At 28.4% G+C, this 24,137-nt stretch overlaps 1 protein-coding gene across 7 annotated transcripts in view; it reads right to left on the bottom strand.

The window, feature by feature from the left end:
* Positions 1-24,137, bottom strand: part of LOC111036023 (peripheral-type benzodiazepine receptor-associated protein 1) — a 40,415-nt gene that overhangs the window by 3,964 nt on the left and 12,314 nt on the right. For 3 of the 7 annotated variants that reach the window (XM_022317901.1, XM_022317896.1, XM_022317903.1), the window contains 26 exons: positions 21,001-21,099; positions 15,719-15,808; positions 15,513-15,587; positions 15,272-15,430; positions 15,032-15,200; positions 14,762-14,854; positions 14,506-14,652; positions 14,189-14,293; positions 13,331-13,434; positions 13,039-13,249; positions 12,840-12,966; positions 12,674-12,776; positions 10,737-10,917; positions 10,574-10,657; positions 9,688-9,899; positions 8,801-9,050; positions 6,508-6,642; positions 6,221-6,229; positions 5,565-5,741; positions 5,253-5,413; positions 4,921-5,074; positions 4,702-4,864; positions 4,389-4,632; positions 2,908-3,012; positions 2,311-2,433; positions 1,557-1,899 (listed from right to left, as the gene is read on the bottom strand). In XM_022317901.1, coding sequence (XP_022173593.1) covers positions 1,557-1,899; positions 2,311-2,433; positions 2,908-3,012; positions 4,389-4,632; positions 4,702-4,864; positions 4,921-5,074; positions 5,253-5,413; positions 5,565-5,741; positions 6,221-6,229; positions 6,508-6,642; positions 8,801-9,050; positions 9,688-9,899; positions 10,574-10,657; positions 10,737-10,917; positions 12,674-12,776; positions 12,840-12,966; positions 13,039-13,249; positions 13,331-13,434; positions 14,189-14,293; positions 14,506-14,652; positions 14,762-14,854; positions 15,032-15,200; positions 15,272-15,430; positions 15,513-15,587; positions 15,719-15,808; positions 21,001-21,099 — 3,823 coding nt within the window. The remainder of the gene's footprint in view (positions 1-1,556; positions 1,900-2,310; positions 2,434-2,907; positions 3,013-4,388; positions 4,633-4,701; positions 4,865-4,920; positions 5,075-5,252; positions 5,414-5,564; positions 5,742-6,220; positions 6,230-6,507; positions 6,643-8,800; positions 9,051-9,687; positions 9,900-10,573; positions 10,658-10,736; positions 10,918-12,673; positions 12,777-12,839; positions 12,967-13,038; positions 13,250-13,330; positions 13,435-14,188; positions 14,294-14,505; positions 14,653-14,761; positions 14,855-15,031; positions 15,201-15,271; positions 15,431-15,512; positions 15,588-15,718; positions 15,809-21,000; positions 21,100-24,137) is intronic. The other 4 variants (XM_022317897.1, XM_022317899.1, XM_022317898.1 and 1 more) reach the window with 4 other exon arrangements.

Genomic DNA, 24,137 nt, shown 5'->3' with positions numbered 1-24,137 from the left:
ACCTAAATATTTGACTTCCCTTCTTTAATTTTCTTTCGATTGCAGTACCCACACGTTCGTGCTACCGTGCGATACGATCGCTCAACAACATTCAAATTTACATGTTTCATATTTACATTTAACAATAACTGCAAACACAAAATTAGTTACATAATATTACTTAAAATATTATGATTTGTGGAACATTTTTTTTTTTTTTAACTATCATTATCTTTGTTAATTTTTGTGTTTATAAAAGAAATATATTTTTACATAATTACAATTTTAAAGTCAATGCATGACTATAATTTTGAAAAAATTGTTTTAGTACTTTTGTTTTTTCATGAAACTCAATATTTAATTTTTAATTTAATTAAAAACCAAAAAAAAAACGTCGATGTTTAAGTATCTATTGAATATTGTAATACATTAATAGTTTTTATTAATAATTTAAAGTTTTAACTAGTGGAATTCGGATACTCGGTAATAAACAGGATACTCCTTACCATTTATTTCTTACCTATCAAATGTTTAAAATTTAAATCCTTTTTAACGAAAATAAACTATTCATTTGTATAATGATACATTAAAATTTTAGAAAAATATTTTTCTTTTGAATATAAAACAAAAACTATTTGTGGTCATAAAATAAATTTAAGTCACTATTGTGTATTTATGCTTTTAAAATATTTAATTCTTTTTTCAAAAATGTCAGTTTTAAACTTATAATTTATGATTACTTCAAGCTGTAAATAAAAAGATATATACTTTATAATTCGAAACGTTCACCAAGATAATAAGTAGATAATTAAAAAAAAAATCACTGTCTGTGAATTGTGTAATATGAATTTATAATAAGTACGCTTCATTGTGGTATGATGCACATATTTTATGTTGCAGAGAATAACGGGTAGGCACATTAAACAAAAGTATATATTAACAATAACACAACAAAATTTTGTCAAGTTTTCAATAACAAAACAAAACAATCATTTCAAAAGCCATTGCAATAGGGTAATAAATAAATTCCGTGACAAAAACCGGGCCTGAAAATAACAACATAACAAAACAAAAACAAGCTGCTGAAGTAATCAGGCAAAAACAAATAAAACATATTTATATATTTTGACTATTTCAACTCATTGTGTAGGTGTATATGCATGTTTTTCCTAAAGATCTCGCGTGTCTAAATATTAACCATAGTGTTAAAATATTTTATATGTATTTTTTTTATTTTTTATGTATATAAAAATTATATTTATATTTAACGCGGTTTTTTTTTTATTTTTACAACGATAACGGATAACCCACCATCACGGTACTTTCATTTACAGTTTGATTCAATACATTGTTACATTGTAAGAGTTAAGTGCGGCAAAACGATTATAGTTTCCATTGTTGATGATCGTCTAACTATGTCAATTGCCGCACACCCGAAAAATGTAAAAAGTGAGTTATGGACATTAAATGCAATCAGCTGCTTCAGGGGTAGAATTTAACCATAAACAATATCTGTGAAATAATTATGTGTGGACTATGATTAAAGGGCGGAGGATAACATTTTCGGAGATGCGTACCTTTGCGCTTGAGTGGCTGGTCTATGCCTCGGGGCGGGGGTGGTGGACCACGAGCCCCCGGGCCGTGTCCTCTCATATCCTGTTGCTGGTGTTGCTGCTGCTGCTGCTGCTGCTGCTGTTGTTGCTGCTGCTGTTGCTGTTGCTGCTGTTGGTGGTGTCGTTGGCCTTTGGGCTGTAATGGCCCAACACCTTCGCCATCAGCATACTCAGTGCCTACCTCCACCAAGAAGTTCGAAGGTACTAAGCCCCGGACTCCGTTGCACTCACCTCTGTAAAAACCATCGTCGTCCATTTCCCCATATATGAATATGGTCTGACCCATTTTGAAGTGTAGTTCCACTTGCTGTAACGTAACAAAAAATAAAAACATTTTGTATTTGATATCTATACAGTATACATGTCTATCTGATAAATATTTATGAATTATAATTTATGAGTAATCTATACGTATATTTAATTTATTCCCCTTAAAACAACATACAACTATTTGCAGCGTATGTTCAGTTTAACAAGGTCAGATCTAGGTGGCTTGGTATATACCATTGAACATAATATTACCTAGTGTATATAATACACTGTTAACTATTACACAATCAAAACAGTTCCAATTAATACATATAAAAATAGTAATCTACGGTAATATATCACGATTAACGCGTATAGTTACATGTCAATATAATTATTATATTACATTAAAAATATTAGCTATCTTAAAATTGGTAGGTATTATAAATTCGTATTATAAATCACTAACATCTCCATCGACATTTGGTGAATTTTCAGTCGGATCGTAATCATACAGGGCCACCATTTTTTTCACAGGACCCGAATACGGATCAATCCAACGGTCATCTTTTCTACCCCTCGGATCTTGATTCTATAAAAAGTGCAATAACATATTATTAAAATGTTAGTATAAATGAAAATCTAGTTGCTACTGTCACATCGTAATATACGAGTATGAGTCATCTCACCAAAAAATACAAAAATAACTACCACTGATCGGGAATACAATATTAGGCGCAAATAGTCCACACTATTTTTTTAAATCTTATAGACATAATTCCAATATTGAAATTAAAAACCAATATTAGAATGAATGTAATATTTTGTTAACTAAAAATTAAATATTCGATTCTGAGCGAGGCATAATAGATTAACGATAATGTTTATGATATTGCCTATTTATAGTTCATACTGTATTACTAATATTAAAATAAATACCAAACTATAATAATAAATGTCTCCTTTCAGACATTATATTATATTTTAAACTATGTCATCACTTTTATGTACCAATATAATTGAACAATCGTTTAGTCTTCACAAATAAAATTGCATGCATATTTACCTTTTGCATATCTGATAATTCCATGACCATATTATGAGGAACATAACCAAATCTTCCTCTACTTTCACCCCAATAGAAACCATCCGGATCTTTATCTCCATATATCTATAATTATCGAAATATAATTTATATGTTTTAAAATAGTTTACTTGATTTGAACGATATTAATATCCCATAATATTATATTTTTGATGTCCGTATTATAATTTATAATCTGCGTAGTGCGTACACAAATGGCTCACTGACCTCACCTAACCGACACGCAGTCTAATTCTAGAATACTTGTTGGGGCGGCGGAAATAGATAACTGAAATAGGTATTTGCTGAAGCCACATAGTTAAACAACAAGATATTTTTTTTTAATTTGAGGAGCACGCTAAGGAACAAGTTTTAATCATACTTTTATACACCCAACTTTACCCCCGGAAAATCGAGATATGAAAATATAAGATATATTATGTATAATGTATATATACACTGGCTAATAAATTAAGACACTAATTATTTCAAAAACTATTAACACATTTGAAGTAATATTTTTATTTATGATTTTTAATCGTAAAAACAAAATTTTTCTAAAAAAAAATAACTTTTACTAATTTGATCGTTATTATAGTCTAATATTTTTACTTTTTTAATAACAACATGCATTTTTAATACCGTATTCCAATGCAGAATATTTTTTTGAGTTTTTCGGTATACCTATATAAATTTAATTTTGGACAAGTAGTTTATTGCTTATAACTTTATGAATTATAAATATTTAAAGTTTAGATGCGCAGAGTTGAATGTGGTAGAAGGGTACTTTGCTGCAAAATGTTGGTCTACTACTCCGCTTGACGCTTGTCTAAACTTTAAAATTTAAATATGTACTTACGTATAATTAATAAACTACTTGCTCAGCATTTTAACAGTTCATAACTTAGGAATATGAAATTAAAAATGTATGTTATCATTAAAAAGAGTACAAAACTAAAAAAAATGTTATTTTGTAACGACTAAAAATCATATACAAAAATATATTTTCAAAGACGTTAATAGTTTTTAAAATAATTAGTGTCCTATGTTTAATGGATCACCCCACACACCCATGGGGTCATGACACTATTGTTATGGTTTTATAGCGAGTTCCTAAATTTTTTTTTTACGGAACCACTCACTTGACCTAGTTAAAAATCTGTGTTCTTACTTTGTTTACTATTGTTTATTTTCATGGGTGGAAGTATAACTCAACCGATTTTTTCAAGAGCTAATTACACTTAGACCAAAATACACTAACCGCTATATCCAATAGACACAGCTAATTAATCATATAACATTTACTATAAATTTATTATTAAGCATTATATACTGTAACACCGGCTTTAATCATTTGTATTATTAATACATAATATTTTTGGGCTTAATAAATAAATATATTTAAGTACCTACATAATGTTTTATAATAATATGATAAATGATAATGCAATATAACAGCAAACCTTTATATGTTCACCCTCTTTAAATGGCAATTCTTCGTCACAAACATCCGGGTTAGGAGACATAGTAGTAGGATCATAGTCATAAATGGCCACTACCCATCTAGGTCGTTTGTCTCTAGGTGTCTTCTGATAAACAGTCTGCCTAGGATCAGAACTTCTCCCTCTATAATTTCTTTGGTCTCCACTACCACTAACATGTTTTATTCTGGGTTCTATCTGTTTCTCGTTTTGATAGAACTGCTCTCTATAAATATAAAAAATAAAATGGTTTTTATTGCATATCACAATTACTGCCTACTGATTCAAAAAATACCTTTCATCATAATGATGACGACCATGATGAGGAGGTTTAGACCTAGGAGTGGGCGCCGCTGGCCTATGTGGATGAGCTGAGGGAGCACGCCTTGCTCCTCGACCGTTTTCCATGAACTCTTCTTCACTATAGTTTCCCTCTCCAGCAAAATCTTTCGTAACTTCTGTCCAAATGTATGATTTGAAGGTTATCAATAATTTAATGCAATTTACTACATACCTATCGATGGTATGCTTATTTGCCCGGGGAATATTTCTTTATCACTAAGATTTTCTGTTTCCGTGTCCACGATTACCTGGCCATAAGCATTCCTCTGAGGTCTTATATGATTTGGTACTGCCGATCCATACTTAATTCGTTTGTCTTCATCTTGCTAAATTTTATTTAAATCTAGTTAGGTTAAGTGTACGTATACCGTAATCTTAAGTTTTTTTTAAAGATAACTATAATAATAGTAAGATAGAAAAAAATACCATTTTTATTACTTTAAATAAACTAATAAATCATTTTTTAAAATTATTATTTTGTTTATTGGTACTTATATTGTTTACTTTATGATGATGATTGTGATGATGAGGTGATTTATTTTTTGCACCGGGTATCAAAACTGGATTACTATCAGAAGACTGGTTATCCCTAGACTTAGTGCGTACAGTTACTTGTCTGGGGTTTAGACTGAGCAGTTGAGTGATATCGATTAAAGCATGATCGCCTGTAAATCATAATGTGAATCAATAAAATTGTATTATTCTATAACATAATTCCTAAAATGGAATTTATTTTATTTCTACTTGATGTAGGTTGCTAATATTTGTAATATTTTGTATTTTAAGATTCAATGTATTATGAATATGAATTCTAACCAGTTGGGCTATCAATATCCGACACTTTTTTTCCATCAGCATATACAGCATAACCTGTTATATGACCACGGTTAGAAGGATCACTAAGTGTGGTGGTCACCGGAAGCCACGTAACCAATAAAGTTCCATCTTGTGGTCCTGATTCTACTTGTACTTCTGAAGGTGGATCTGGAAGTCCTAAAAATAACATTGTAGATTAACACGTAATAAAACATGCACTAAAAAGTAATGTGAAATACAAAGAAAATGTAAAGAAAAAAAATTTTACTGAAAAGAAACAGAATGATAAAAATATTTTTCTTTCAATATTATTAAAACTGTACCACATATATTTTTTCAATTAATATTAAAGTATAAAATTATTCAGAGTTCTCACGGTTAGAATGAATCTGATTGGAAAAGTACTTCACAATACATGGAAATAAAATGTTAAAAAGTATGTTTTTAATTTTTAAATCCAAAAGTTGGAAGAATAATATATTTTACTTATAAGGAGATTGATAGCCATTTTTAACTATAAAAACAATGAATTAAGAAATATTAAATAGAGGAAATAACATCTGAATAATTTTATTTTTTTTTCTTTAAATATTCTACATTTTTTCATAATGTATAACAATAATATTCTACAAAAATATAAATGATGTATTATCTACCTTTGCAGCCTGTATGCAAACATGCAAGCACGATACAATAAAGAAAACAAGCAAAGAATTACAATTTGCATGTATCATTATTTAACAATATTTATTAGAGTAATATGATTTAAAATACAATTTTGCAGTTGAATAAATTAACTTCACTCGGTAAAAACCGACTCGGTTAGCTTTCAACTTCGCAAAGCCAACACATCAATTTCTCAATAAAAAAAATAACAATGGGTAATATAGCAGTAATTCTCATGTCCGATTATTAAATGAAACATAAATTCAAAATTGTTTACCTTTAGGCAGCGTTTTAAAATTTATGTGCGTAGAAAATTTCTCCATAGAGGTAGAAGTCCTCTTTTGATCAAACGTCGGTGCACGTAACGTCTTAGCACTAACTGTTACTCTGTATAAAGTATTGGGCACCAAACCTATAAACAAAACCCATGAACTAATGTACTTAAAAAATATATCTAATTATTAATACTTTGATATAATAAAAAAATTATATTTATTTAACTTTTTTTTTTTATTTATTTAATAAAATATTACAATCTGTTTACACACAAAAACAATAAGTAACAATTTTATTTAACTTATATTAAATTAAAGGAAATTAATCTACAAAGAACAATTAACTGATTATCGATAGCTGAACATGTCTTTTTTATTATTGGTTGTCTTTTAAATGTTTTTGAATAAATAAAAGTTGAGGGTTTAGTTATTATAATTATGTATACGTATAAATTTTTATCGAAACAAATATATTGAGTTGTAGATATTAATCATGACATAAATATAAATAAAATATAGGGTTTTTAGTTACTTCAAGATGTATTATTATTTTTACCAAACGAATTTTACTCCTCCACTATTTAGTTTCTTAATCGTAACCATAAGCGAACTGCCAACATATCAGTTAAGTCTCCAACTCAGTTTATACCTACTACTCCAGCTCTAAATCTATACTTGAGTTTGTTTCAAAATTAACAATAAACAAATCTACCAACATATGTATTTTTATTTCTTATTACTCGTTCTATTGTTAAAAATAGTAGTTGTATCAAAGTCATGCAATAATATTCCTAATTATATTTTTAAATATTTTTTATCAGAATCTGCACCGTCTTAAAACTTAAGTTGATCGATCTGGATGTACTAATTCCATGTTTTTACAATACGATATTATTATTATCCACACAAACTTGACTTCAATGGATTTTAAGTTTTTAGATTTGATGGACGCCATTAAAATAGTCTTCATACGAGACACTGGCATCCTTAATGCTGTCAAGCTCTCTTTTAGCTCTGCCAAGTTTAATAGTTTTTGTTAAATGACGTGGAGCAGTATATTTTTCGAGAAAATGTTTTCTTTGCCTTTAATTAATTTTTAGATACATATTCTAACGGTATTGATGGCATATCACTATATTAGCTCGCTGTCCATATTAGTATTATATTACTGTAGGCACTTCATTACGTATAATATTTATTTAAAATTTAGTATTTAGGCGGTTCTTAACAACTAAAAGTGGATTTCGTCGACATTTTTAAATATGTTCAATTACATGTCCTCCACTTCTACTCAAGAAATCATATCCCTTTCCATTTATCTTTCCATTTATCATCATATTGGTTAAATCGTCCCCTACAACATTTGCTACGTTCTTTATGTAATCACGCAATCCAATAAATAAAAAAAAACAGAAGAAACGCATTGCCAATTTCGGAATTTAAATTCACATCATACTTTTCTTTGTTTTAAATTTTGATTGTGTTCTCTGTCCTCTTAGATCAACGATATTACTATGTAAGATAATTATTTACAGCTGTTATCCTGTATTATAGACTAGTTATTTGGCTCCTCCGAGTCTTTTATGCTGTAAAATGTGGCTATCAATGCCTCAGACATAAAATAAAGTTATCTATGTAAGATGTTAACTGTATCGCGATAAAAAATATACGTGGAAATTAGCTTAAGAGCTGTTTTTTCGTTCTACCATATGGGATGGTCAAAACTTTTGCCCCCTCCTAATAAAAACTGAAATGACGCCACTATAACAGTTTAATAAATGTTATAATAACATTTACACAGACTTATGTACACAAATATAAATATTGAATACATAATAAAAATGACTAGTAAACAACAACAGGACATTGTTATACAAAATATATAACTAAATAACTTGTAATTCTTTACACAGGGAATTCTCAGAAACTCAATTAACTAAATCGGAAAATGAAACTACTAACTAGGTTAACTCAAAAAAATATTACAACTATTGTTTTACTTGGTTTATTTGTAATGTGATTTGTATATTATACAACATGATGGTTTTATTTTTCTGGACAAATTATTTTACAACTTTCTTTGTAAAAAGTAAAAACCAATTAACGAGCACATGCCGTTATGTTTATACCTACAACTACAATATTCAACATGACCCTTAGAAATACATTTGATTAAAATACAACACATATTATACAAACTGTTAAATGGTATTCGGTCAACTATAGAAGCTATATGCATACTTAATGATAATGATGTCTATATAGTACCTATTTATTAAAAACAATTAATTTTACCTGTTATTGTGTGTTTGTAAACACCAGGTTTGACAGTTCTGAGTTCAACATTATTAACGCAAACCACATGTTGAAAATTGCTATTGCTTGGCAGCCACGATATAACAGCGGAAGTGGATGTCACTTGGCTTGCCTTTACGTGTGATGGTCGTAATGGCAGCTCTTTTTCCTTACCAATAACCATAGTACAAGCAGCATCTCTAGACGTTCTTCTATTAGCTGTTACAGATCTTACACTGATTCTATGTGGCTGCAAACCATAAAACGTAATAATGTTTAAAATACAATTTAAATATTGCATTCGGTAAAAACAAAAAAAAACCATTTGTTTTTAGAAATACATTCAGTAAATAATTATAAATATTTTTCTGAAACAATGCAACTAAAAATTATACTTTTTAGATTACGCATTATATTATATATTGGTCATGGTATTAGAAAGTTACTAGAAAGCTATAGTCAACTTCAATGCCATAAAATATAATCATAAAAAATTTATTTACATGAATAATAATTCCAACACATAACATTTAAGTCGTATTGTGACTCAACACTCAAATATGCAAGTTATAGTTATGCCGTTTTTTATTAAATTTGTTTTATATCATTGTAATCATTGTTAGTACTGTTATATAAGTAATATATATATATATATATATATATATATAACCTAACTTATTTAATAAAATGTTGTCTGTTGTTGGCTCACAAAATGATATAGCTTATTAAGTTATAGCTGTATTATAAGTACATAAAATAATATGCATAGAAGTATTATGTAGGTAATAGGTATATATAATTAATGTGCAATGTGCATACATTTAAAAAAAATCAAATTTTTTTTTATTTTTACACAAAATACTTTACACATGACTATATATTATTACCTTGTTTGAGTCAACTCCTTCGACTAAAGCTCTGGTTCTTTCTGTAGCTTTAATAGTAGTTTTCAAATTTCCATCTACGTATACGTGATATGACTCTGGCAAACAACCTTCTTCAGGTGAAGGCGCATTCCAACCAATCAGCACGCTTTTGTTTAACTGCCTTTCCAATGTCAGCTGCTTCGGTGCCGGTACTAGCAGCGAGAAGAACATGTCTAACAGTGACGATGTCCCGGAAAAACAATACCCCCCCCCAAAACAAGACGCTATTACTCTACGCTAGCTCTACATGCACTAGTCTAGAATATTCAGCCACCACCATGTAATAATATTTTTAAATTGTAAGACCACTATTACTTTTTCCTATTGGGTTTTTTGTAATTATTATAAAAAAAACACATCACTTGAAACTATTTTATGAAAATAAAATTAATTTTAATGCTTAATTAACAAATTGTTCTTAAAACGATCTATTTACGGAATTCTCAATTAAACGTTTTTCTAGCTCCAAGTTAGTTTAGGTAAGGTTAGGCAAGATTACATTAAAAAATTACAATTATTTAATAAGACATATCGCCCACAGTTCACACATAATCTAAAGATCTATAAAGCTCTAATTTTAACTAATATATCCTCTAGTACTCCTCGTCCAAAACTTAGAGAAAATTGAAATTACAAAATTTCTACAAACTTAAAAATATACTTTATATTTTATATTTCATACTTTCCTATTAGCAAGCAATTTACTCCTATGCCTATTGCCATATTTGGACAAAAGTCTATCTGAATTAATTGTTATGTTAATTGTTATTTAATATAGTATAAGAATTAAATAAGAAGCTGAACAACAGAATTCAATTATATAAGTTAATCATTTTCAAAATCTCACCATCGTCATCGGCGTTATCGTCTTCTTGTAATTCTTCCAACATATTATTATACTCTTGTTGAGCTAGTCTCTTCACTTGTTCATCTGTTAAGTTTTTGAAAAAATAACATGCTGTTTAATTTTTGTACAATTTTTATTAAAAATAAAATTTGTTTATGTTCACCTGGGAGCATGTATTCAATATTTTGAGGAACCGTAGTTGTCGCACTATCGTCACATTCTCTAAGTCTGACAACCATAGATTGATAGAAATCTTCAAGATCTCTACCATATAGCTGCTGAACATAATTTGAAGGCACTAATCCACGTCTTCCATCTAAAAGCTCTCCATCAAAAAAACCGTCCTATATCAAAGAAATATCCAGTTATGAATACATAAAATAAAGATGTTTTGTACCTACTACACAACGAAAAATTCTTAAACAATCTAACCTAACCCTCATAACATTAGCAGTACAGCCTTAAAAAATATCAGACACATATGAAATATATCCAAGTATCCAGCAAATGTGTTAGTAATTCAACATTGCTAGTACTTTTCTTAATAATCAGGAATAGCTAATAAAAAAAAAATACGGAGATACAAAACGCACCAATATTTGAAAAAATAGATTTTGTTTGACTCCGTGTTTAACTACGTCAAATTTTCACCAAATATTTATACTAGCATTGAGTACATTTTCAAACTATATTGGCTCTTTTTGAGCCATTTTAGATATGGGTGGTTTTTTTTAAATTGTTGATTATATATTTATATTGCTTCTATAGCTATTTTAACCATTAGTAAAAACGTAGGTTGAATTAATTTTTGACTTAATCAATGCATTGATTGTATTAATGATGTATTATTATTATAAATAATAGTATATAAGTAATTTTATCATATATTATTTTTATTAACTTTTTAGTCAATACTGATGGTTACCGTAGAACTGCAGTACGAATTGGTTCGTGGAATAAATAGCTTAAAATTAATCGAAGTATTTTTTTTAATTTAGTACTTAGTGTACGCAAAATGTAAAATAAAAGTATCAAGTCTCACAAGTAACTTTTTGCATTACAAAAAAATAATGAAAATCGTAATTTTTCGTTTGATATCTAATTTTGTCCAAATTTTAACTTCAAACATCTGTAAAAAAATTGTTTCCATACAAATTTTGATTTTTTGGTCGCAGAGGAAATATTCATTATAAATCTAATATTACATATTTTTAAAGATTTAGATAAAATTGAGGATTTTATTCATTTTTATCTCCAAAATAAAATTTGCATATTTTCTTGATCTTAACGAATTTTGTCTAAATGTAAGCTTAAATGCTTACAAAATAAAAATTGAGCTTTTAATTTAATTTATAGAAAAGAAATATTTTTTAAAAATAACACGCTGTGATATATTTGTATAACTCGGTTTATTGTAGGTAGTTCAAGTGCAAATCGTAAATATTTGTTTATGGATTTTTATAATGATCATTTAAAAAAAAACAACTATAAATATTGGAAAATTTCAAATGCCCTCTGTCTATGAAAAGATTAAAATAATTCTAAATATTTTGAATATTTCAGTGTATGGTAAATTATATTTTAAGTGATAGTGAAATGTTTCTTGTTTCTATAATTTTTAATTACTTCCAAATATCAAAAATCGTTTGAGGAGAAATCGCTATTTTATGAGTGAATACTGAACATCCCATGTCGTCCACATCTTAAGTTCAATAACTCGTAAAAAGTTATGAGGCTTTTTTAATTCCAGTAAAATAAAATTTTAGTTTTAAAATTTAACAGGTACATTTATAGTGACTTACTTAATACAGAGATATATTTATTGCCCATTTTAGGTTATAATTTAATACTGTACAAGCAGAATGAATAACCCGATTTTTTTCATTGCAGAAATTGTTAGAAAATTATTCTACTTTAAAATATCAATTAAAAAATAAATGTTGTTTTGCAATAACTCAAAATAATATAAAAAAATGTATTCCCAAAAACGTTAGATATATCATAATACATACGCATGATTGTAAAACCAATACAATATTCATCGCTCTGCTTAGAATTTACAATATTTTAAAGCATTATGATAATGATACTGAAACGTACCTCGTCTTTATTACCCCACACTAAAATATAATCCCCTGCAGTAATTGGAAGTTCTTCTTCGAAATTTTCATTAGGTGAACAGTAGAAAGGATCATATGTATACCTGCAATTAAATATTACATAATAATATGAAATAAAAATATTTATCCTATTTTTATTTATTTACCTCGCACAATAAACATAACATTGTCCTTTTCCTGGTATATCCAACATGTCTGGCATTCGCCTTTCCCCAATACGTTTTGTTGAATCCATACTTAACCCTAATGCGTCGTTAATTATGTTATTTTGGTCTGAAAAATAAATCGAATCCTTAGTGATAACTGGTAAGTTAAATTATGCAAAAATTAAAAATAACCACTTACAATCAATATCTTGTTGAGCGTTGATCATACTGGGAATTGCCGGCATAATCCGTCCTTTGGGTTGCATTCTTGACTGCTGTCCAGTAGCCAATAAGACAGTATCCAATGCTGGAGTCGTAGTAGTAAGCGGTCCTACGGTTGGCAACACTGATGTGCCAATGGATAAGGGTTGATATGTCTGTGTAAGATGACCAGGGGCCACGCGATAAAGCTTCACATGGATAAATATATGGTAATATGTATGAAATTACAATCTATTTAGTTAGTACAAAATATCACTTATTAGACATACCTCTGTATATGGATAATTCATATGCGGTGGTACAGAAGCCAAGGCATAATTCGGATCTTGTATTGAACTCGTACAAGGTGTAAGTACACCAGCAGTCGGCAAACCTAAAATAAGCAAAAAAAAGAAGATTTAAACACAAATATAACAGACTGCTTGTACATTAGCGTATTTACAATAATTAGATTATAAAATAACTAAAAAAAATATTGAACTAGCAATTAAATTGACAGAGACATGAATAGGAATGAATTTAATGGAATAATAATGATTAATTTTAAATTTGGCACTGACCAAACTCATGCATATTTTATTATATATGCTATTTCGTTAATAAATTTAATGCATTATCGGCTAAATTTGATCAAAATTAGTTTGCAAAATATAGAAAAATAATTCTAGCAATAAATTTAGCAGGAATGTATAAGCACATGGACCACATTAATTTTCTTAATAATGTGTTTTATGAGATGCATACCTATATGACTACATAATGTAATCTTAATGTACGTAATACTAATACACCGTAAATACTTAGGTTCTAGCTATTAATATTGTGCTATAATGCTATGATATGATTTTATAATTTTAGTCTAGATAATTATATTAAAATGAAATATATTTAATAGTTTATATATATATATAATATATTTATATATACGTATAAAAGCGTCAGTGCTAGTATAAAAAAAATCTAAACATCCTATTGAATATATTTTGTCAAATTACCTATAAATTATGCTTATTTGACTATTTTCTTATTGATAAGTAATTTTAACTTCAAAATTAATTTGAATAAACTAATGAACTACTCTTTGAACTATAAGTAAGGCATTTTTTTATTTTCTGTCCATGACTTACTGCGTTTTTTCAAGCACGACCGAAGCGGTGCTGTGTTTGAATCCGTTTTATCACTTTTTATTTTGACTTTATGCAGCGGTGCTGTTTGCCCAGGACCCCCGGCAACTGTTTTTTTTTTTTATTTTATATATATATATATACGCATTATTCAAGGTGTTCAGTATATATAGTTAAATATAAAATTGAACAATTCATAGTTCGATTAATAAATAAACATATTACGTAATTTTAGTTTAAAAAAGTTGACATATATATTAAACATCCTGTATTTTATATTTACATTTTATGCAGTTCATGAAACATGGTTTTATTCTTACCTATAGTAGATCTTGTCTTGTCTAGTTCTGCTAACACTCTATTGTCTTGGTCTATTTTTGCCATTATGCGATCAATTTCTGATGGCAAAGTAGATGCTCTACCCGCAATACTTTGTCTGTTAATATTAATTGAGTCCAATACATCTCCTGCAATGGTAGTTGTATTACTTATTGTTGTTGAATTTGCAAATTATAGCATAAAATCAATTAAGTAGGTATTACACTATTGAATGTGCATAATAATAATAATTTATACCTGCAGATTGTAATCTGTGTTGTCTCAAATGATCAGTGGAATACATGTGTTCTAACGATGTAGGTAAAGAAGAATGATTAATAGAATTAGATCCTGTAAAATATAGTAACACCAAAAATATACATTAACGTTTAATGGGTTAATTCATTAAAAATGGTAGTAATTTTTGAATTTTTAATATTACGAGTCTATTATAAATAACAAACACGTACATCATAATTTTATTATAAAACTTGTATTATTATTTTATTAAGTATAAAATAAATTTACTTAGTTCTAAACTAGATGTAGTAGATTCTGAGGGTGAGTTCAAAGCCAAATCAATAGACTTGTACGAAGTTCTCTGAGTAGACTTTTTGTGATGTTCTAATTCCAACTGTAATTCCTCCTGTTTTACATTCTCTAATTCCATCTTCTTTTCCAACTCTCGAATCTTAGACTACATTTAAACAAAATTATCCAATATAAATTATGCATTTTTTATTATTATATAATATTATTATATTTTACTTGTAATGATTCAATATGTTCACACAGTCTAGTTTTCTCTGCATAGTTGATATTAGATGGCCTGGTCTGTAATTCACGCTGCTTATCTTGAAGCTGGACAACGCATTCTTTATAGTCTTTTTCCAACGCTCTCTTTTTATCAGTCGCATCTTGCATAAGCTAATGATCGTAAAATGTAATACATAATGATTAAAGAATAATGTTATTTTTATTGTTAGTACTGAACACAGTAAATACTTGCCTTAAGAATTTCATCTATTTCTTGATCTGCATCTGCCCGGGCTGATGATGAGTTCAGCCCGGAGCCTTTTTTCACCTACGCAAAAAATGATAAATTAAATACCATATAAATTATAATTTATAAATCTGTATTAAAAGTGAAAAGAATTTCTATGTTTAAACATTAACTAAAATTGTAAAAAAAAATTATAATTTTAACTTGCTCACATGTTGGAGTTGCAATACTTGTTTGTGTAAATCTGTATTTTGGATGGTTAGCTCGGTATTTTTTTCCAACACTCTAACTAGTTGATCCTCCTATAACACAACAAAATAAAAATTTCAAAAAAAAACCCAATTTTTACTTTTACTAATTTATACAATTCTTATCTTATATGATGCTAAGTCATCCGGATTGAACCAAGAAATAATTTTTTCTATTTATTATTTAATTTGGAGAACTATATTTACAAGCTATTGTCTGTCAAAAGGCTAACAATTAAAATCACAGACCTCATTTAGCCAACAAGTGTTTTAAAATCAATAGCACACATCTTATTTTAGTTGTGAAATTTAGGTAGGGTAAATGAGGAAAATGCTACAAATTTCCTAATTAAAATATATTATACTTTATACTTTTGTAATACAATAAACAACAAACTATGATATTGAAATAAGTTGTCCAGTAATCAAAAACTTAAAAAAATACTTATCTACACTCAAATCTACATACTAGCATATTATTCTTATAGTGTCTTTAAGACTCGTAAAATTTGTAAAAGCATACCTATACGAATTCCAAAAAAATTGTTTACGAGTTAGACATAATTAATACATTTATAAATTAGTCAAGCAATGAATTGTTCGTGAAGAGATATACTACACATGATAAATCAGATGAATAAGAAGATAAGATAGGCCTATACCTTTTAGGATAAATGACGCGTATACATACACACAAAGTACTCTTAAACCAACCCCATTCTCATTATTATTATGTACGTTCTAGATTTTTTCATATTTAATTAGACACTAGTAAGAACCTCTTTTGTTTCATTATTTTTCCCTTTTTCATCATACGAATTGAACAATATATGAGCGGGTCAAGATGTGGTTCCAGACAATGAAAAAGCTAAACACATTGAATATAAATCAATAGCAAATATATGACACAATATATACTTTACTATACAACTCACACTCAATTTTTCTAATATCTCACTATCTAGCTATATTATACAAAAAAGTTTAAAAAATAGTTTCGTCAAATAATCAACCTAGCAACCAATATTAAAGTTATTTTATACATTGATCTAAGATTGGTAGAAATAAGCTCCAGACACCCTTTACAAAAAAAAAAAGATCGAAATAATGGCGAACGAAGTAAGCAGAGGCAGAACCCCCTAGACTTCAGTTAACTATAATGTATCAAAATACAGCACAATAAATAAGTAAATAATAATATGGAGTTTTCTAAAAAACGTTTTAAACTCACTAGCTGAACCAATAGAAATAAGCTCTTCACAAAATAAAAAAATTGAATGCGTGTACGAGTATTAATATTTTGTTGACACTTTAATAAGTTGATTCGAATTTTCTGAGTATCTAGATCAAATATTATACCAGAAACTACCATCGATGGTAAAAATTGTTCCAAGACGTGATGACAATGACAAAACTATTATTTTATTGTAATAAAAAAATACACATATAAAATAAAGTATTTTGTGATCGTTATGACTTATGATGTTCAAAACTTTTCGGCTAACAGATTAATATGTTTATCGTGTGTTGTAAGTGTACTGCGTGTAGGTACACTCCCACATCATTAGATGAGCTTGAAACGTGAAAAAACCCGGATTAATATCAGACAAGACATATGTATGTATATAAACATATATTAATTTATCTTTATGATTTACCTGATAGTTAGGTTCAATACCAACCTGTAAAATAGGGGAGGTAAATATGATATTTACAGTTATATATATGTAGTTATTGTATTTTGTAATACAAAAAAAGCATATATAATAAAAAAAATTGTACGAAATAATAAGTAGTAAACAATTTAGATATATTATTAGTATTTTGAACCGTATTATGTTGTGTAATAATGACTAACAGTATGTAAATAATAATAAAAGAATAAGAGAATAAAAACAATGATCATAATTATAAGCAGCATACAATGTAATTTGTCAAAAAAGTAAAATATGTAGTATAAAATAATACATTTTTTTGATAATTGCAATCATGTATATAATAGATGCAGATAATTTAGTTTGTAATATAAAAAAATGCATATAATAAAAAAGTAGTATAATAAAAATTCTCTGCTTGCACTAGGTGAGCTATTATAATTGTGTATACATTAATATGCGAGGGTAACTGGTACATTTGGTTCAGGATAACTGGCAAATTTTTTAAACGCCGAAAAGGCGAAAACAGCCGTTGAGTCAATCGATCAACACCCAAAGGACCATGTACAAAAATACTATGGACTCAAAACTCAGTGATATAGATACTTCATTAACCTGCTTATTAAAATTGAGAGTCATAGTATACTAATTAAACTAATGTCTAATGCCATCAAACACTGATATTTTCTTTTAAATCAACGTTCCTCACTAACATCTTTTGTTTTATTTTTACCCGCTAGCTATATGTTTGTTATAAATACATAACTACATAAATACTACAATAGTTACCATTAGAAAACTATTACTAACAACTACCAAACTATTTAAAAAATAAAAATTAGGTAGGTACCAATTAAATAACATATTTTACCAATTTATTTTAAGAAAATCGCTTTAATCAAATAACAACTGCGCACTGAACTGTATAAATATAACCTAAAGACTTTCAAGAGAAGCTAATATCATGTATTATTGTTTTTTGTTTATCCAACAAAATTAAAATATTTTCATATTTTCACAATAAATCCCATAACCCGTATTTTTAGCTTTGATCACTAACGAACATTCATGCTCTAGTACAACTTAAACTATTTGTTTGATAACAAATTAAAAATCTCACTAATAGTGAATACAAATGAAATATCATCCAGAGGAGCAACTATTGAAACAACACTAAAATGTTAGTTTTACCAACTTTCTTTGTACCGGGTTCCTCTGACGTAATTGATTAGTGATAGTTATACTCGTTACTTGTTGCCTGAGCTTTAGATCGTTTTCCGAGACTTTTTAGAAGACGAAATAAATATGGTCAATGAATTATTCAATACACGGATACAGACCTTGATTAATTAATTTTTCAAAGGGCTATAAAGGTCAGCACTAGGAGTAAATATAGCGTGCTATGGATTGGAAAAATCGTGAAAAACAAAGAAACGTGCGTCATCCAGGAGCTGGTTATACTTAGGAGTATACATATACAATCATCGCTACGTATCAGATTCATACCAATATTAGAAGAGCAATAGAGCTGTTGACAAAACTTGCTTTTTAATAATGGTGGGAGTTAGGGGTAAAATTTTTCTGAACTATTCCCTTACAATTACAACAATTTTACTAATTTTTTTCTTGCGCCCCTGTTTGGAATAGTTTATAAACAATTCATTAAGGATTAAAAACCAACTATTTGAGGGGTCTGGTAAAATACCTTAAATTTTTGAATTTCAAATGTTTGATTGTACTGTCCGTTTGTAAGTCCTTTGTAATGAATTATAAAGATATGAAAGTCATTTTGTATGTATTTTTTTAAATATTCAAAACACTGTGATGTACGACGTTTTTCTCTTTCAAATTTTTTAAATTAATAGAATACCTATTTCAATAATTATTAAATAAAGAAAATAGTGATAAAGTCTGAGTGATCAGAATGTTCGGTAAAAGAAATTATTTGACGCATGTGTGTTATCACGGCATAAACCTCTTTTTTACGACAATTTTATTATATAGTCAATAATCTACATAATGTCATAGTATACATTGTACGCATTACGCACGAAGACCGAAGACGCATGCGTCATGCCGCATAGACATTAGACAGCATATAATAATTATTATTATTAATTATACCTATAAATAATATCTTATTTATATGCGAGCGTCATGAAGTGGTTTATGAATGGCGGGTATATAGTGCCGTATTGGCTGTGGACAGGGGTAGTCACTGGCAAGTGGCAGACGATACAGTCGATAAATACAAGCAATTTGGAAAATACAATACTACTAGCCAGCTATAAATATAAGTATTTATAATCAATAATGTTCGATATAATATATTATCGCCGCCGTCACAGAATTTACGTAATTAAATCATCTAAATTCAAATTTCTCACTTTGATCTTATTACCTGTCTGCATATTGCATACACAATGTATCGATTATTATTTAAATAAAACAATAAAAATATATTTCGTGTAACCAACATGTACGATAATGAGCGACGTGGTCAACTTGAAAGTTATGGGGTCACACCCTGGAATTCGTATACGGTAAATTTTTGTGTGAAGGTACGGGGTTGGATTAGGTAAAAGTGGAAAAAAATGAAAATGTAAATACTAGTATAGTTCGGAGTATAAATATAGCTTAAAATGTATCAAAATATTTTGAAAATTTCAATGTGTACAACAAATGATAATACACGTGCCTATAATGGTGAAATGTTTCAAGTTTATGAATAGTATGTTATAAATTACAACAACTAATAAAATTACTAAAATCGTTGATCTACGTTTAAAAACCGTTTCGGTGTTATAAAATATCAGTGGGGTACATTTTTTCGATTATTTCGGGACTATATAGCACAAATCATACAACAAAAATCGGCACTGTACCGTCACCAAAAACTTAGTTCTTAAAATTATTAGTGATCAATAAGCAGGTATTACTTTGTTAGAATTTTAAATCACCGAGTTAAAAAATATTAAAATATAATATATAATATCAAACAAATCGTGTTTAAATACTGGAGTATAAATTTACATTTTATTATTATTTAAATATTACAGAAAATAGTTAAGTACTCGCATACCTATTTAATATGTAAGAAGAATATTATTTAAGACTTCATTTTTGTTTCTTACACAACATTAAAGTAGCAATACTAACAATTTTTGGTAGAATATATTTTACTTTGCTAACACATGACCGGAGAAAGGTTGACTTTATATTAAAACGTTACAAGAGTTTGCTCTTTAAATGTAAATGTATGGCTCTTCAATTTTTCACAACTTCTTTTTTTGAACTTTAAATAAGCCATTAAAAAAAAGGTCTTATAGAACACACGTTACCAACATTAAATGTCTGAACAGCTCTTCAATAACAGACTTTAGTTGAAATTAATCACTATTAATAACTAAAGGTCACGTATGAAACTAATCTAATTGAGCAATCATAAAATACTCGAAATGTTTAAAGTGTTATCACTTATCAATCCAGTATTTAAATGGCAGCAAAACGGTGACAAATGCCCATATTTTGCCTCTATTATATCGCAACAAATATCAACAATATTAGGTACCTAATATTAATAAAACTTACCAGTGCGAATGCCGTTGAGCCGTCGTTGTCAGATAAGTCACTGTTTAAACGGGATGTACTATGTTCACGACTTTGTACGCACTGATAATAATCGGCATCCTAAAAAAAATAAAATAATAATACGCTTAAGCTTAATCGTTATTAATTGCCCACTAGTGCACTGAGTAGTGTTTAACATTTTTTGCGGACACTGTATACAAAAAAAGTACAATGTGGTGGAGTTCAGAAAAAACCGAGCAAAAAATATCTATTGTGTATGTAGGTCAAACTGAAAAATGTTCTTTTTAAGCACCACGGCACAAAGAAAGCGCATTCAGAAATATTATTTCATTGACCTTTTTATTTAAATTAATAATCAAACAAAAAAGTAGTTCATAGATGATTTTCAATCGTACAAATCTGGAAATTATATAGTCAAGTACATCTAGAAAAATTTAGTTGTAGCCCCAAACGATAACTTTATTTTCAAGATAATATATTATTGATTTGCAGGGCTGTAAGATGTATATATTCGTTGCACACGCATACAATAGAATGTTCACATTTAATCCGTATGTCGTCCAACCCATTTATATTTTTGGGAGTGCACCCTACGTTCCATTGTCTGCCAGATGACAAAAAACAAAAAAAAATGAATAAAGTCGAAGTTAAAATACAATCAATTTCACTTTTATTAAACTGACTGTTACTAAGTAATGAAAAAATTATAAGGCCGATGATAACTTAAGAACTTAACTTGATATTTCAGTATTTTAGACAAACGTGCGGATTTTAATACAATGAAAATGTTTTAAATAGATACAATAATACTTTTGCAATTTCAGTGAAAGTGAAGTTCAATTTTTTAAAATAATTTTCGAATAAATGGTTCATAGAATATAAAAGGGGGAGTAGATAATCTCTCTGGTTTACAGAAGGTGTGGAGTGCATCTCGTCATTAAGTAAGTCACTGTAACGTGTATTTATATGCTAAATTTGAATTCATTGATAAATCAATTCATACGTAAGAGCAGGGGTCACCAAATGGCGGCCCGCGAATACATTTTAACCGGCCCGCAGACTGAGAGGAAAATCCAATAATTTAATACGAATTTCAATCAGATGATGTCCTAAAAAATTTGTATAATGAAAAGTATTCAAAAACTGAAATTGATTCTACATATGATGAATTTTGGTTGAAATATGTATCTGAAAAGAAATACCAGACGTTGAAATTATTGACAGTGAAAATGTGTACAATGTTTGGCTCCACATACGTCTGTGAGTCTGCTTTTTCAAAAATGAATTATATCAAAAACAAATTCCGATCCCGACTCATCAACGAACACCTTGAAATGATGATGACGATAGCTACCACAAACCATAACCCCGACTTAAAGCAGCTAGTTGAATGCAAGATCTGCCATTTTTCTCATTGAAAATATTAATTTATAATTGTTTCATATATTTATTTAATTTAATTATATTTTCATTAGTTTTAGTTACATAATAATTAATAAGTGTACAAATTTTTTTTTTTAGAAATAAAGTATTTTTGACCAACCGGCATATTATAATAATTATTATGAACTTTGAATTTTTATGGTTTGCGAGAATTTTCCGAATTCTTAATGTGGCCCGCGGAAAATATTAATTGGTGACCCCTGCGTAAGAGGATTCTTAACAAAGACTGTCAGCCCATATTAATGACTTTATTTTAATTTTATTATATGTTTATATTCTTATTAGCAATACACGATTGGCAGTTAGGCAGTATATGAAAAAAATAAACTTGAAACTAATCTAAATATTTTGAAAATGTCATGCATTAAAATGTAATAATATACGTACAAATTTAAAGTCCACCCGAATAATATTTTTGAATACATCAAAATAACTAAAAACGTTAATTTCGGTTTAAATATCTAATTTCGTCTAAATTTAAACGTAAATGTCTATAAAGGAAAACTGTGTTTATATATATATTATACGATTTTTTGGTTACAGTATGAACTATTTATGAGACATTTTGGTTTTCAATGTTCAAATTGTAGGTAAGAATATTCCAAATTGTAGGAATAATTCGAAAATGTTCACACACAAAAACATACACATCATTGTAAAATGAATAGGTACATTGATTATTACTCCTCCGAGAATTTAAAATATTAAACAATTATAGCTTCACTCGGAATCTAACATACCACGAAATATTCATGTACATTGTGTATTTGTGATGAAAAGTAGTGCCTACTTAAAAAAACTTCAACAATTGAAGAAAAAAAGAATAACGTTTAAAATTTAATTAATTATTTAACTTCGATAAACGGATCGTAGAATGCTATTCGTAATCATAATTTCAATAGTTAGGTTAGGGTTCGTTTAGGACTAACATAATCTTTACTTTAGATAAATAATCATTTTAAAATCGTACGATTTTAATTAATGTTTAGTTATTAGTCTATTAATTTTTCTATGACATTTTGTTTTTTAAAAATCTTGATCTCTTTAAATAATTTAATAGTTAATAGTTAGTTTATAATTATTTTGGAAATATTTCAACCACCTGCATTATGCATTATGCAGATTTTTAAAACATCCATAGTATAAAAATATATTGTGGAGGGGGAGTACATTTGGTACAGTTGGAACGCCTGTTTTTATGCGTGCTGAGATTCATTGCCAAGGAACAAGGGTGGTCACCCATCCGGGGAGCCAGCGATGGCAAACGATGGTTGACCGCGGCGCGCATTAGTGACTGCGGCCAACCACCGCGCCACTTATTTAGGCCCCATTTCTACAGCATATAATACATTCTATAATTTAAAATTAAAAAAACATTGTACAGATAGGTCACCATTTATATAAAAAATGATATTTTTATGTATCAAAATATTTTTTAAATTGTATTTATTTTTATACATCTATACAATAGTCATATAGTACAAAAATACCAAGGGGGTGTTTTTTGAACACCCAAAACCACTCCTCTCCCCTCCCACGAGTGTACACCACTGGTTAAAGGTATTTCAATTATATATATAATTGAAGAAATGTATAATGTATGATAATAATTTAAAAATATAAGTGCATATTTTATAGAAATATTAATAGTTTGTTAATGCGTTTAGACTAATTCCAGGTAAAGCATATTCACG

This window comes from Myzus persicae, unplaced genomic scaffold (assembly GCF_001856785.1).
Source record: "Myzus persicae strain clone G006 unplaced genomic scaffold, MPER_G0061.0, whole genome shotgun sequence".
NCBI lineage: Eukaryota > Metazoa > Arthropoda > Insecta > Hemiptera > Aphididae > Myzus > Myzus persicae.
Note: the sequence above shows the minus strand (reverse complement) of the source record. Positions and strands in the feature narration are given on the sequence as shown.